The following is a 13,492-nucleotide window of genomic DNA, read 5'->3' on the forward strand; positions in this document are numbered from 1 at the left end:
TGGCAGAGTCAAGATTTGGACCTTTGTTTGACTTAATCCATAGCCCATGCTCTTATCCATGGTCCTGTACAGGTTGACCATGCAGCCTGCAGGACAGAGGCCTGGCAGACTCATCAAATTCCTGCTGTGATTACCATTCTTATGAGACTCTGCTGTATTTAGCTCCTTCTGAATGTTCATGGGATTTTCTACATTACTCTCCCCACTTTTCTGAAAGTGACTTAATCTGTTCCTTGCACATACTTAGTTTTTGTCCCCATTTATGAACAATGGTCTGCAACCATTCTAGGCAATACAGAAATGAGAGATACACCCATTTCTCAATGCTGAGATTGGTATCCTTATGTGTGGAACAATATCCAGCACTCATTACCCTCAAGCGGGGTAACTGGACCCGAGTGCAGATGGACAAGAGGAGGGACAAGAAGGTGAGGTGTCAGGCTGCCGCTGTGGAAGGAGGGAAGGAGGGTGAGGCCTGGAGTTTAACGCAAAAAAATGAAGCAATTTGATTACAAATAGAAAATGGCTGGTGAAAGAATTTCTATGGAATACTTAACAGGCTACTATGAAACTATAAAGTTTATATTTTTTTATAAAATAATGTTCGCCAATGTGCTCACCTATTTTATTACTTACCTAAGGGAAAATAATATTTTAATAAAACTGCACATTCATTATGATTGAAAGCAAGCTACAATCCTGTCATTAATCTAATCTCTTGCTGATAGAGTGGAGTTATCTAGAAGGATTTAATTGCATAATCTCCTAGAGGCTGCCTCACAAATTGTGCCTTGAAAAGAAATTTGCTTTATTTCTCCAAATGACAGAGTTAGCTTCCTTATCTAAGTGTTATTGAGAATCAACTGCCAAACCAAAACAGAATCACTCTCTTTTCACTCCCTGTGAATCTTCAGACCCCTTTTGTCTTTGGAAACCCATTTATTTCCCTGGGGAGGCTTGGAGTCACTGAAGTCATGCCATTCCAGACTGGCCTCCAGTGCTGTGGAAGGCAGAGAAGGAGGGGGATCTGGCCAGGCTTACTCAGGGTTGTTGCAGAGCCTTTCTGCACTCTGGGCTCCAGCCCCACAGGTTCTGGAACAGTGGGACCAGGGTGACCAGCGGCCCCAACCTCCAGGGATGCTCTCTGGTTTCTTCCCCACTGTGATGCACTTGCCAGCCATGCACCACTGCAAAGGAAAGAGCAGGAGATGCACGTGTCAGGAAGGACCTCAGCAAGTTGAGCCCAGAACCCTAGAAGTCTACACCCAATCCTCCCAGAGCAAGTAGGCTTCCTACAGTCACACTTCAGAGCAAATGAAGAAAGGCTTATGAGTCTTGGTTTTTAAAGTCAGTTTCAGCAAAGGAAGGGTTTTATGGTGCCTTTTCACAGTCAATGCAGGAGTGCTACTCAAAGACCGGTTGGCAAATTGCACGCAAGAATGTAAATCAACAAACCATGAAAAGTATGGAGAAATTACCATGAAAAGCATGTCAATCAGTATGCTAGTGACATAGTTGTTGAATTGATTTACTTTCTGGTGCAGGCCCTAACAGTTCATGATTGGCACTACAAGTAGCATTTTGTTATAGCTTCTGTGGGTGTTTATACCTGCAGCAAAACTCTCTCGAACATGAAAGTCTACTTCATTACCCAAAACACAAGCTGTTAGGAAGTACTTTCTTAAATCAAGGGTTAAAAAAAGCTGCTTCACTCTAGCCATTGTTTGCAGTTCTAACCTTTCAAGTGACTCAGAAAATATCTACTCTCTCCCTCTTCAAGGCAATCTTTGCACAACAATCAGTTTAGGAGAATGAACACATAAAAATTGAAACGAAAGGAAATGCAGCTTGGTTGTTAGAAATGGCCACATTTTTGGAGGATTGGGGCATGTTCTATCTGTTTTCCTCATTCTTTCTGATCACTGTGCATTTTGACCAGGTTCTATTATCTCGGTGATGGGTCATGCCACACTCAAGCTGCATGAAGGTACCCACTAAACTCCTAAGCCCTAAGCCCATATTAGACCCAAGTGATTGGCTTGAGCAGCAGAGATTACCCTGTCCTCAGGCAGCCTGAAGGGTATCAAATGTCTTCCAAGTTCCTGGATGTATATGACCTTCCTGCTTAGTAAGTGCGCAGAACTTCAGGAAAAGCAGCCATGTCAGATAATGTGAAAGATGATTATAAGTTGATCAAATCTGACATTTTTTGGAAAGAAAAATCCACTGGCCTGTCCTTTCCAACCTTCCATTTGGAGGGGGAAATGTCAAAATGAAGAATGGTTGATAATAAACCAGCAGATGATGTTGACCAAACTCCACAGAGGTTTATCAGGGAGAGATGGGACAAAATCCTTTCCTCTGGCTGATCTATGTGACCTCCACTCACTGTTCTCCAAAGAGAGCCTCACCCCTCCAGGGTCTTCTCCCCAGCTCCTTCCAAGAACTCAAGGCCCCCCGCCCTCCCACCTTCTTTCCTCAGCCTCACACATCACCTTCTTCTCACCACATCTTGTCCCATCTGCAGCGGCATCCAGTTTAGAACGACAAAAGCCTTTTACCGAGCACCACAGTGTCTGACAAACATTCTGGAAAACAAATGTGAGATGGAACTTTTTTGATATTTTCAAAAGCTGCACAATAGCATTTCTATAATTGTGGCAAAATACACACACTCACAATAAATGCCACTGTTGCTTGTGGATAAGAATTAATGAAAGCAACCACTAGAGTCTCAGTCCAAACTGTACTTAGTCTTTATCATGGTCTGCAGACCACACTAGGCAATATGGAAATGAGATGTAAAGCCCATTTCTTAAGAGTTGAGACTAGGGCTGGGGAGATAGCTCAGCTGGTAGAGTGCTTGCCTCGCAAGCATAAGGCCCTGAGTTCCATCCCCAGTACTGCAAAAAAAAAAAAAAGAATTGAGACTATTCTTCTATATGTGTGGGGCAATATCTAGCACTCCACCTTGGACAGAGTAACTGATGATCTCTTCCATTACAGGCAAATCCAAGTATTGGTAGCTGGAGTGGTTATAACTTGAGCCACTCACTGAAAGAAATGGAAACTATCCCACTCAGAATGCTTCAGTGTGTTTACTTATTACCCAAAAAGAATCAGTTTGATTTAGCTTTTAGGGAGGAACCTATGTTCTCTGTCATTTCTACTCTTGAAAGAATGACAAAAGATGGATAGGTGGCTTATGTGTTATCTAAAATGGTTCAGCCACTTCTCTATCTACCTTTTAGTTTTTTTTTTTCTACTACCCATCTCCTCTCATTCTATTCACTTTTGTAATCTACATTGAATAGTTTTTTTCAACATTAGATTTCAGACTTTAAACAATTTTAGAAAATTCTCAGTTTTCACCTATCCCGCTTTTGCTTCTCCTCCTGTAATCCACAGATGCTGTTGATAAAGTTTCCTATCCTGCCCTTCTTGTGTAAACTTCATCTTCATTTTTTTCTCTCTTAATTTTATTGTATTTGAAATTTGAAGAACTTTCCTCTCCGATCACTTGCCTCTGAGAAACACTCAAGCAGAAGGGGAAGTAATCTTCTCAGCTTTGAATGTCAGTGAACTGATTTTCTCTTCAGTTGTATCAAGTCTGCTGTTCAATCCTATTGTTGAATTTTTAAAACAATGACTGTGTTTTCACTTCTAAAAGTTACATTTTTTCTTCATATCTGCTTTAAATGTATCTTTTAAACACAATTGTTCTTTTACGTATTTATTTTATCATTCCTACTTACAATTAAAATATGGAAATTTATCAATAATTTATTGCCTCTCTTCGCTTCTGGGTTTTTTCCCTCCCTGAGGATTTCTTTTCTTACTTGTAAATTTATTATGCATTTATAAAAGATGATATGTTGGGTGAAAGATACACAGAAACTCTGTCCAGTTTTGCAGTTTCTTTGGAGTTTCAAAACTGTTTCAAAATGAAAAATTATAATAAAGATGGATGCTGCTACATTTTGTATTTCAGGTCTTTTAATAGAGGAAATGATTATTAGCTGCAATATGCAGGGATATGAGGTCTTTATTCATTTATCTTTTGAGTTGCTACTACGTGCCAGGCACAGCTGAGTGAACAAAAATTTCCTCAGAAAGCTCATAGTGGAGAAGGGTCTAGATAAATAAACAAGAAACTGCAATATAATCTACAAAAAGACTTCATCAAATAATAGGATATGATTCCCAAATGGTTTAAACTGAAACCCAAGTGGCAAGTAGGAGTGATAAAGCAGAGGTATCACAATGTGCAAAGTTCTGGAAGTAGAGGAGAACCCAGCACTTTCCAGGAATGGAGGCAGTTCAGTACGAATGAACATGGAGCGTAAAGGAGGACTTGACCAGAAGGAGATGAAGTGATGTTTGCTCAGTACACAACAGACACCTGAAAATCCTTACCTCTATAAAATAGCAAGGAAAGATAATGAAAGATTGAATCAAGACAGTAGCTGGGGTAATCAAGAACTATTCAGAGGGTGTGATGTCAAGGCTTGGCTTATCATTTGGATATTGAAAATAAAGGAGAAGAATGAATTGGAGATGAATCATATTCCTACCTTGGACAACTTTAGGTATTATGTTGGTTGCTATGGAGTTGACAGGCATGAATCACTGTGAATCCTGAAAATCCCCAAGGAACTGTCTCAACCACCATCTGGTTGCAAAAAAATTGTAGATTCCAGAATTCCAAAGAGGTAGGATCAAAGAATACAAATGACCCCAAATTTAAATCTTCTGTTTTTTATGAATATAAGCATATTTATACCTTGCCATAAACATAAAGCTTCTGTTTCTGGATCCTCCAATTTCCAAGTATTTCTCTGGCCCTTTTTTCAGTGTGCTAGAGAGCTCAAGCTCTGTGCGTATCCACTAAGGACACCAAGATACCCAACGCTTACTTCAACTTCCTGGCAGAAGGTAGCATTGGGGCCATACTGGAGCTGGCATTGGTGATGAACATCATAGATCACTCCAGGGGCAATGACCTTGGACTTCAAGCCTTTCTTTTTGGGAATGTCATCAAGACAGAACCCCCAGCCTCGGCTGCAAACAAGTTAATAGAAATGAGAGCAATTATTTATGATATTCCCTTCAGTGTTTCATTCAATAAAAACTTTCATTCTTCTAGTTCACTCTTTGTCCTTCAAGACACATTTATTTTTACATGCCAGAGAACCCTCTGGGCCTAAGAAGGGACTTAATAAAAGGAAATGCAAATCATACCCCATACCATAAGTTTAGTTGTTTTCTAGGAAATAAAAGCAGTGGGAAAATTGTAAAATCATCATCTTACCTCCAAGAGGGTTTGGCTAAACACTCCTGGTGCTGGTTGTTCCCCAGACTTAATTCTTAGTCACATCATAAGAAGCCAACTTAGAGTGAGAGCAGCCAGGGAGTGCAGGATGCTCACTTGGCTATAGCTAGAGGGCAGAACCCACCTAAATCTCAGGGTCAGAAAGCAAAGGAGGAATCCACCCCTGTGGTGCTGCCCTGATCCTGTGGCCTGGGGGATGGAACCAAGTGTCTCCCTGGTATCAGCTCCTCTGTGTAAAATTCAATGCAACTTCCAATTTCAAGAAACCCAAGTGAGGCTGTCATAAGATGTACCGTCACTTACTCCAAGAAGCGGGTGATATACTCCTTGCTGCACTTGGACCACGTCAGTGGAGTGGGATCATACTGGAGCTGATGGGACATGATGTACGGGTGCCTGCCCACGGGCTCACAGTCATTTTCTTTCCCATCATGCTGGATGCCGAAGCTGACACAAAGCACAAAATATCAAGCAAGCAGGCATTAAACAGGGAGAAAAGTCATGGTTTCTCCAAGGTGATATACAAAAGAGAAAACTCTCTTGTATAGGAGGAGCTATTTAAAAGTGAGACTTTGAAGTTGGAGAGGTATAGCTAATTCTGAACACAAAAGTACAGGGAATGTTGTATGCATGGCTTTACCTCAAATATACACTTGTGAGAGCCATGTGGCTAATTCAGAAACCGCTCTTCAGTAGAAATAGTTTGTTTTTCAATGTCTCAAATAGGTTTTTAAATTTCCTTCTGGAATTCTATTTTCTGTTTAGGTAATTCACTTAGGAACTAACAAAGGTGGCATGAAGCCTTAGAGATGGATGACTAACATCACCTTGGGTTGTCACAAATGGATTTTTAAATTTCCTCTCAAAATAAGTGAAAGCATTCACCTACACATACTTGAGTTAGTTTGATTTCTCTTTTGCATTACATATAATCAGTGATGAAACAAACAAGTTTCCAAGAAACAGTGAGGTATCTTTGTTAGTAAATTACCATGAGCGTCTTCTTAGGATATTAGTGCATTGCATCTTCTTTCTCTGGGCTGTCTCAGATCATTTCATTGATTTTTCCCAGTATTTCTCAGTTTGGTGCAGAGCTAATTAGAAGTATACAGCCAAAAAAGAGCTAAATACTCAGAAGCATCTTTTCCCACATGCAAAAGCTTCTCAGAAAACTCCTGAAGTCTTCAGTCCTTTGGTTTGGGTCTTACTGAAACATTTATTCTAGTGTTCAAAATCAAGCTTATGCATCTTCTATCAGTTTTTCTTACTTGGTCGAAACTCTAAACATTTGTTTTCCTTCTTTCCTTCATTTTATCTGTTTTTTTTTAATATTTTTAGTTGTGGATGGACACAATACCTTTATTTTATTTATTCATGTGGTCCTGAGGATTGAATCTAATGCCTCACATGTGCAAGGCAAGCACACTACTACAAAGCTACAACTCCAGTCCCATTGTTCTGTTTTTGCCATTTAAAAGAATGTTTTAGGTCATCTGCACATGGTCCAATGCCATTTTTTTTTAAATTACCTTTTAAAAAATCTTATTTTGGAATAACTGCAAACTGAGATGCAGTCGTGAGAAATAATACAGAAATAATTGCATATGTTTTTGCCCCTTTCCCCCCCAGGAACATTTTGCAAAACTGTAGTACAATAACACAATTAGGATACTGATTGTGATACAGTCAAGAAACTGAACATTTTCCTCACCACATGATCCTCATGTTGCACTTTATAGCTGTACATACTCTCCCCTCCCTCAAATCCCAGTATGTTTCTATTTCTATAACTTTCTTGTTTCTATAATGCTTTATAAATGGAATTGTACAGTAGGTCAACTTTGGTGATGGTCATTTTTCACTAACCATCATTCTTTGAAAAGGTACCAAGGTTATTGCATATATTAGTAGTTCCTTCCTTTCTCTTGTGTCCCATGATGTGTATCCATCACAGTTTCCTCAACCATTTACCCTGATGGGTTAAAACATCCTGGGTTGTTTCCTGGTTTTGGTTATTATGATTAAGCTTCCACAAACATTCATGTATAAGTTATTATATGAAAATAAATCTTCACTTCTCCTACATAAAAGACAGTAGTATAATTGCTGGGTCATATGGTAATTGTGGGTTTAGTTTTAGAAAAGTTGCCAAATTGTTTTCTTGTACCATTTTATCTTCTCTCCAACAATGGAGGTGTGATCCACTTTCTTTGCATCTTTGCTGACATTTGATGTCGTAACTAATTTTTTTGTCATTCTTTTTTTCTGTCTTTTTAATACTAGTACATTATAGTTATACTTAATATTGGGATTTGTTATACCATATTATTTTAGTCATTCTTGTAGGTGTGTAGTGTTATATCATTGTGGTTTTAATTTGTATTTCCCTGATAGCTCATGATGTTCAACATTGCTTCATGTACTAAATATATTCGCCATCTGTGCATTCTTTCGGTGAAATGTTTATTGAAGTCTTTTGCACATTTTCTAATTGTATTTTTTTTTACAATTGAGTTTTGAAAGTTGTTTGTATAGCTACTAGTTCCTTGTTGAATGTATGACATATTAGTATCCTAAGGTTACCAAAAAAATTATCACAAACTTGGTGACTTACAATAACAGAATTTCATTTCTTCACAGTTCTACAAACCTAAAAAGTCCAAAATCAAATTTTGAGTGATTGTAGAAGGCACTGAGTTTTTTTAGGGCTTTTATTGTTTTTTTTTTTTAGTTATATACATAACAATAGGATTCATTTTTTTTCTGTCACCAGCAGTTTTATTTAGTTTAGTATATGCTAGAATGTAAATACATAACCACATGCCATTTCTGTAGTCTTTTACATAATCGATTTGTGGCTAACATTTTATGTAACAAAAGAAAAAATGAATCTGTAAATTATCAGGAGCAAAGGCATAGGAAAATAATACATTTTATATAAATTATAATGGACAGTTACAATGGAAATCCATTACTTTCCTCTTTCAGTTTTATCAAAGTCAACACACATTATTATGTGAGCTGCTAAGAATGTACAGACACTGTGACCCTTTCAAAAGACAGTAGTCAAAGAGGGAACGTTATCTTGATATACACTATTCCCAGTTCTTAACTGGAGTCGATCTTCCTTTCATAGTCTTCTTTAGGTGGTGATAATTTGGCAAGATTTTCATCAAGAAATCCAACTGTAATGTCTGGGGCTGTGGTCGCTCAGTTTGCACCCGATGAAGACAGTCTGCACCATAGATCACTGTATTCTCAGGGATGACTTCAAAAGTATTTAGGTTGCAACAAGCCCCAATGATGCAACCACTTGTCAATATTACATTTCTGCCTACATATGCTTTTTGATTCAATGACATTATTATCCCCCATTTTCATGGCTCGGGAATAACAGCTAACTTCAAACACATTTTTGGTGTCAATGATCATAGGTTTGGGTTCTGGATCTTCAGTGTCAGGGGTGATATTATCTGGATGAGCATTTATGATGAGGGCCTGTTCTTCTATCAGATTACCTTCACCAATCTCTATTGGTCCAGCTTCGGCAATAATTCATGCTTTGGGTTGAATCACCATCCTTGGTCTTATAGTTACATCTCCTCTGATTTCACTTTCTATACATACAACTGCACCAGGAGCAATCTTCACATTCTTTTGAGTCTTCTCCGCCATGGTACCAATAGGATTCATTTTGACATAATTATAAAAGCATGGAATATGATTTGCTCTAATTCAGTCCCATTTCAGTGTACATCTGTTCATTGCTAATATGCAGAAATACAAATAATTTTATGTATTTATATTGCATCCTGTGAGCTTAGTGAACTCACTTATTCTCCTTTTTGTATGTGTGTACGTGTGTGTGTGTTCCATGGAGTTTTCCAAGCATAAGATAATGTTCTCTTCAAGCAGGGAGAGTTTTATTACTTCCTTTCTGATTTGTATGCCTTTTGTTTCCTTTTCTTGTCTAATTGCACTGGCTGAAACTTTTAGTACTATGTTGAGTAAGAAGTGATGAGAATGGCATACTTGCCTTGTTTCTGATCTAGGGAATATATTCAGTCTTTCACTATTAAGTATCAGCAAGTTGTAAATCTTTTGGAGATATTCTTTATCAAGTTAAGAAAGTTTATTTTTATTTCTGAGAAGTTTTAAAATAATAAACAGGTACCGATTTTTGTCAAGTGCTTTTTCTACATCAGTTGTGATCATGTAATTTCTTTTTAAAATACTCTACCTATATATTTTTAAAAGCCATTGGAATGGTTTAATGTAAAAAAAAAAAAAAAGAAAAAGACCAGAAAAAAAAATAACGTCATTAAGATAAGGGTACAGAACTAAAATCACAAAATCGGGAGGAAGGAGGAGGGATTGCTGGCTTAGAAATCTTAAGACCGAAGAAAGCTCTTAGGCATTGAGCATTAAAAACAAAAAACAAAGAAAAGAAAAGAAAACAAACAAACAAACAAAAACCTTCTGAACTCCCTAAATTTCATTACTGAGAAATGAATATGTCTTCTTTAGCCTGTTACTATGGCAGATTACACTAATTGATTGTCAAATATTGAACCAGCCTATACCCTTAAAATAAATTCCTCTCAATCATTGTGTCCATATCATTTTTTAAAATATACATTGCTAAATTATACTTGCTAATATTTAAAAATTTTTTGCACTCATATTCATGAAGGATATGATTTTTTAGTTTTCTCCTCAGTATTGTCTTTGTCTGATATTGGTATCAGAGTAATACTAGCTTCATAAAGTGAAGCTTTGCTAGGTTTACGATTCTCAGTTGATGACAGGTCTTTTCTTTCAGCATTTGAAAAATATTGTGCCACCTCCTCTGGGTCTCCATCGTCTGTGGAGGGGCATCCATCATCATTCCAGTTGTGTGTCCTCCTACAGCTGCAGAAATATTTCCGACTGCTTTCAAGATTTCTCGTATTCCGATTTCGAAGTTTAATTATGACTGGCGGTGCGGATTTTCTTTAGTTTTAACCCATTTGGGACTTTTCCCAGCTTTTTAAATCTATAGGTGTGTGTCCCATCAAATTTGGGGAGTTCTTAGCCATATGTTCTGTAGGTACTTTTTCAATCCCATTCTTGGTCCTCTCTTTATCAGACTCTGTTGACACACATATAAGACATTTTGTTCTAATCTCATGGGTCTCTGAAGTTCTGCTTTGACTTTGAACTTAATTTCTTGTAGTTTTTTTCTCTTTGTTCGAATCACACAATTTTTATTCCTTAGTTTTCCAGTTCACTGATTCCTTTCTGTGTCCCCTCCACTCTGCTTTTGAGCACATTCACTGAGCTTTTTATTTTGATGATTGCATTTTTTCGGTTCCACAAAGTCCATTTGATTCTTCTTTATTGCTTTTATACTGAAAGTACAAGCTCAGGCTTCCCACAAAAGCTCTTTGGATAGCTGTGTTATCAGGGGTGTCACTACTGACTTGTGCCCCTGACCGGGAGCGAGTGGGATTTCCGGTACCCACAACCTCCGCACTGACACAAGAGGGCGGGGTGCTCATTGCTGCCCTGCAAGGATGAGAGTCCCTGTGCCTTACGTAACTTTTTAAATACCCAAGTAGCAGTGCTGAGAACTTCATTATAGCCTGGCATGGATGGATGTCTTGGCTCGCCACACAGGCTTTGCTGCACGCAGAGGCAGGAGGCCACAGGGCTGTTTTGGGTTTTTTTTTTTTTTTTTTTTCCCTTCCTATGATGTTTGGCTGAAGTAGAACAGTTACTGTCTAAAAGTTTAAAATGAAGTTTTAAATAAATAAGCTAAGCTCTTCCCCTGTGGGAAACTTTGATATTTGGCTCATTCAGAATCCTCATTGTACCTCCACTCAAACATTCTGAAACCTATCTTCAAGAGATTCACCAAATCAAATTCACACATTTATATTTTGCAACAACTTTGGTATACTGTTAACTGAAGCTCACTTAATGTTCTTTCCAAAATGTTTCAATTTCTTATTTATTCCATGTTTTCCTTTAATACATGTAAGTCAAAGGAGGTTAACAATAGTTAACAACAGTATCTACTTCATAAGTTGGTTGAGAAGATTCAATGACACAATGAGAAGCACAGTAGCATGCAGTAAGGACTCAAAAACATCAGGCTTGTGACTTTTTAGTGATATTAATATTACCATTTCCTAAGAACAAATCAGAGGTTATTCCTTAATTAAACAACTGAGTTAATTCAGCGGTAACTGGTCTCCTTGCCTCCTCTCACCCCATTCTAAGTCAGAGAGCTGCGGTGGTCTAGGTAATACATGGGTACAAGCGGTCAGGGCAGAGAAGACGGAGAAGGTTGTGAGGTGTGCTCTTTTCCCACCTTACAGATGGAGAAGTGGAGGAATAGCAGGTTGAGCCTCAAGTCACACAACAGTCCACATCTCCCAACATCCAGTTTAAGGTACTTTTCATTCCTTCTACTGATCCTGCTGCATGAACACAGCAAGCACATCTCAACTTCCTTGGCCCTTCCTTTACCTGTGTCCCAGCTCATGAGCGATTGTGAAAGCCAGAGGGAGTCCAGAGTCCTCATTGATGTTACAGCTGCGGTGTGGCTGGCACATTCCTGACAGGTGGGACAGACCCAGGGTCTCACAGGGGCGATTGACACCAGCACAGATGTCTTTTCTGAAAGCAGACAACAGAGATGTTTTAGGGACCCCAAGAAACATCTGGAAGAAACCTCCTTCCTGGAAACATGTCTAGGTGTAAATTTACATCAATATAGTCTGAAAACATGCTTAAAATTATGAAAGCCCATGTGAATAAAGGGAGCAATTTTGAATTCATTTAGATTATTCTGATTTTATCTCTTAATTACAGAACTTCCTTTACACTTAAAAGCTGTGGGGAAATGTTTAAGTATTTTATTTTGAGTTGCTTTTATTCTTGATCTCAGGAGGCCAAATTAAATGATTTGGCCAACAAGAGAAGATTTTATTGAAAATTAATGTTAATTTGAGCTTTTAACTAGGGAAGGGACATTCAGAAGTGACTGGGGTTTTCCCAGTACGAAACTTCATTTTGGTCCTGCTTAGTTCTCTGCTCAAAACTCATCAGGGAAATGGAAATCAGAACGACACTGAGATTTCATCGCGCTCTAATCAGAATGGCAATTATCAAGAATAAGAATAATAGGTAACAAATGCTGGTGAGGATGTGGAGAAAAAGGTAGACTCACACACTGTTGGTGGAACTGCAAATTAGTGCAGCAATTCTGGAAAGCAGTGTGGAGATGCCTCAAAAGACGAGTCATGGAATCACCACTTGACCCAGCTATCTGATTCTTCAGTATTTATCCAGAAGAACTAAAATCAGCATACTATAGGGATACAACCACATCAATGTTTATAGCTACCTGATTCACAATAGCCAAGTGAATGAAATCATGGCATTTGTCAGTAAAAGAACAGAACTGGAGAACATCATGCTAAGAAAAATAAGCCACACTCAGAAAGTTAAGGGTTGAATAGTTTCTCATACAAAGAAGCTAGGGCAAAATAAGAGGAAAAGGGGGAGATCCCATTAAAATAGAAGGCAGATCAATTAATTGAGTAGAGGAAGAGATTAAGGGGAAATGAGGAGAGAGAGGAAGAGGATAGAACTGAAATGAAATTGACCAGATTATGCTATGAACATTTATAAATCTACCACAGTGAATTTCACCTATAAAGCATCAATTCAGAGACAGTGGAGTGGATGAACGAAGGAAGGAATGGTGAAGTGAAGTTGGGGAGAGGGAGAGAGAAGGAAAGAGAGGGAGAGAGTGGGAGGGAGTACTGGAGATTGAGGTGAACTGCATTTTATTCCATGCATTTACGATTGTGCTGGGATGGACCCCACTATTAGATTTAACTATGGGACAATAACGGAAACATTTTTAAAGACCTCATTGAAGAACTTCTTCTCATTTATGAAAAAGGTGATTGTTTCTACCAATCTATACAAAAATCAAAATCACTTGTCTAGCCCCAGTACACCGTCAATATTTCACAACTGAGGGAGTGCACACCGCCCCACCCCCCAAACTCCGCTGCATCTTGCTTCTTGTTTGAACCAGAAATTCACTATTGTCTGACCTTGGAAAAAGAAAGGAATGGCTCCTAGGACCTCACCAAAAAATAG

The 13,492-nt window shown here is 38.4% G+C and overlaps 1 protein-coding gene and 1 pseudogene across 1 annotated transcript in view; both read right to left on the minus strand.

Annotated features, from left to right (window-relative positions):
* Adamts12 (ADAM metallopeptidase with thrombospondin type 1 motif 12) overlaps positions 1–13,492 on the minus strand; it is a 319,480-nt gene that overhangs the window by 108,741 nt on the left and 197,247 nt on the right. The window contains exons 7-11 of the mRNA XM_047556801.1: positions 11,846–11,995; positions 5,636–5,779; positions 4,917–5,061; positions 2,496–2,588; positions 1,042–1,187 (exon numbers count right to left, since the gene is read on the minus strand). Coding sequence (XP_047412757.1) covers positions 1,042–1,187; positions 2,496–2,588; positions 4,917–5,061; positions 5,636–5,779; positions 11,846–11,995 — 678 coding nt within the window. The remainder of the gene's footprint in view (positions 1–1,041; positions 1,188–2,495; positions 2,589–4,916; positions 5,062–5,635; positions 5,780–11,845; positions 11,996–13,492) is intronic.
* On the minus strand, positions 8,393–9,007 carry LOC124987517 (dynactin subunit 6-like; annotated as a pseudogene).

This window comes from Sciurus carolinensis, chromosome 6, assembly GCF_902686445.1.
Source record: "Sciurus carolinensis chromosome 6, mSciCar1.2, whole genome shotgun sequence".
Lineage (NCBI taxonomy): Eukaryota > Metazoa > Chordata > Mammalia > Rodentia > Sciuridae > Sciurus > Sciurus carolinensis.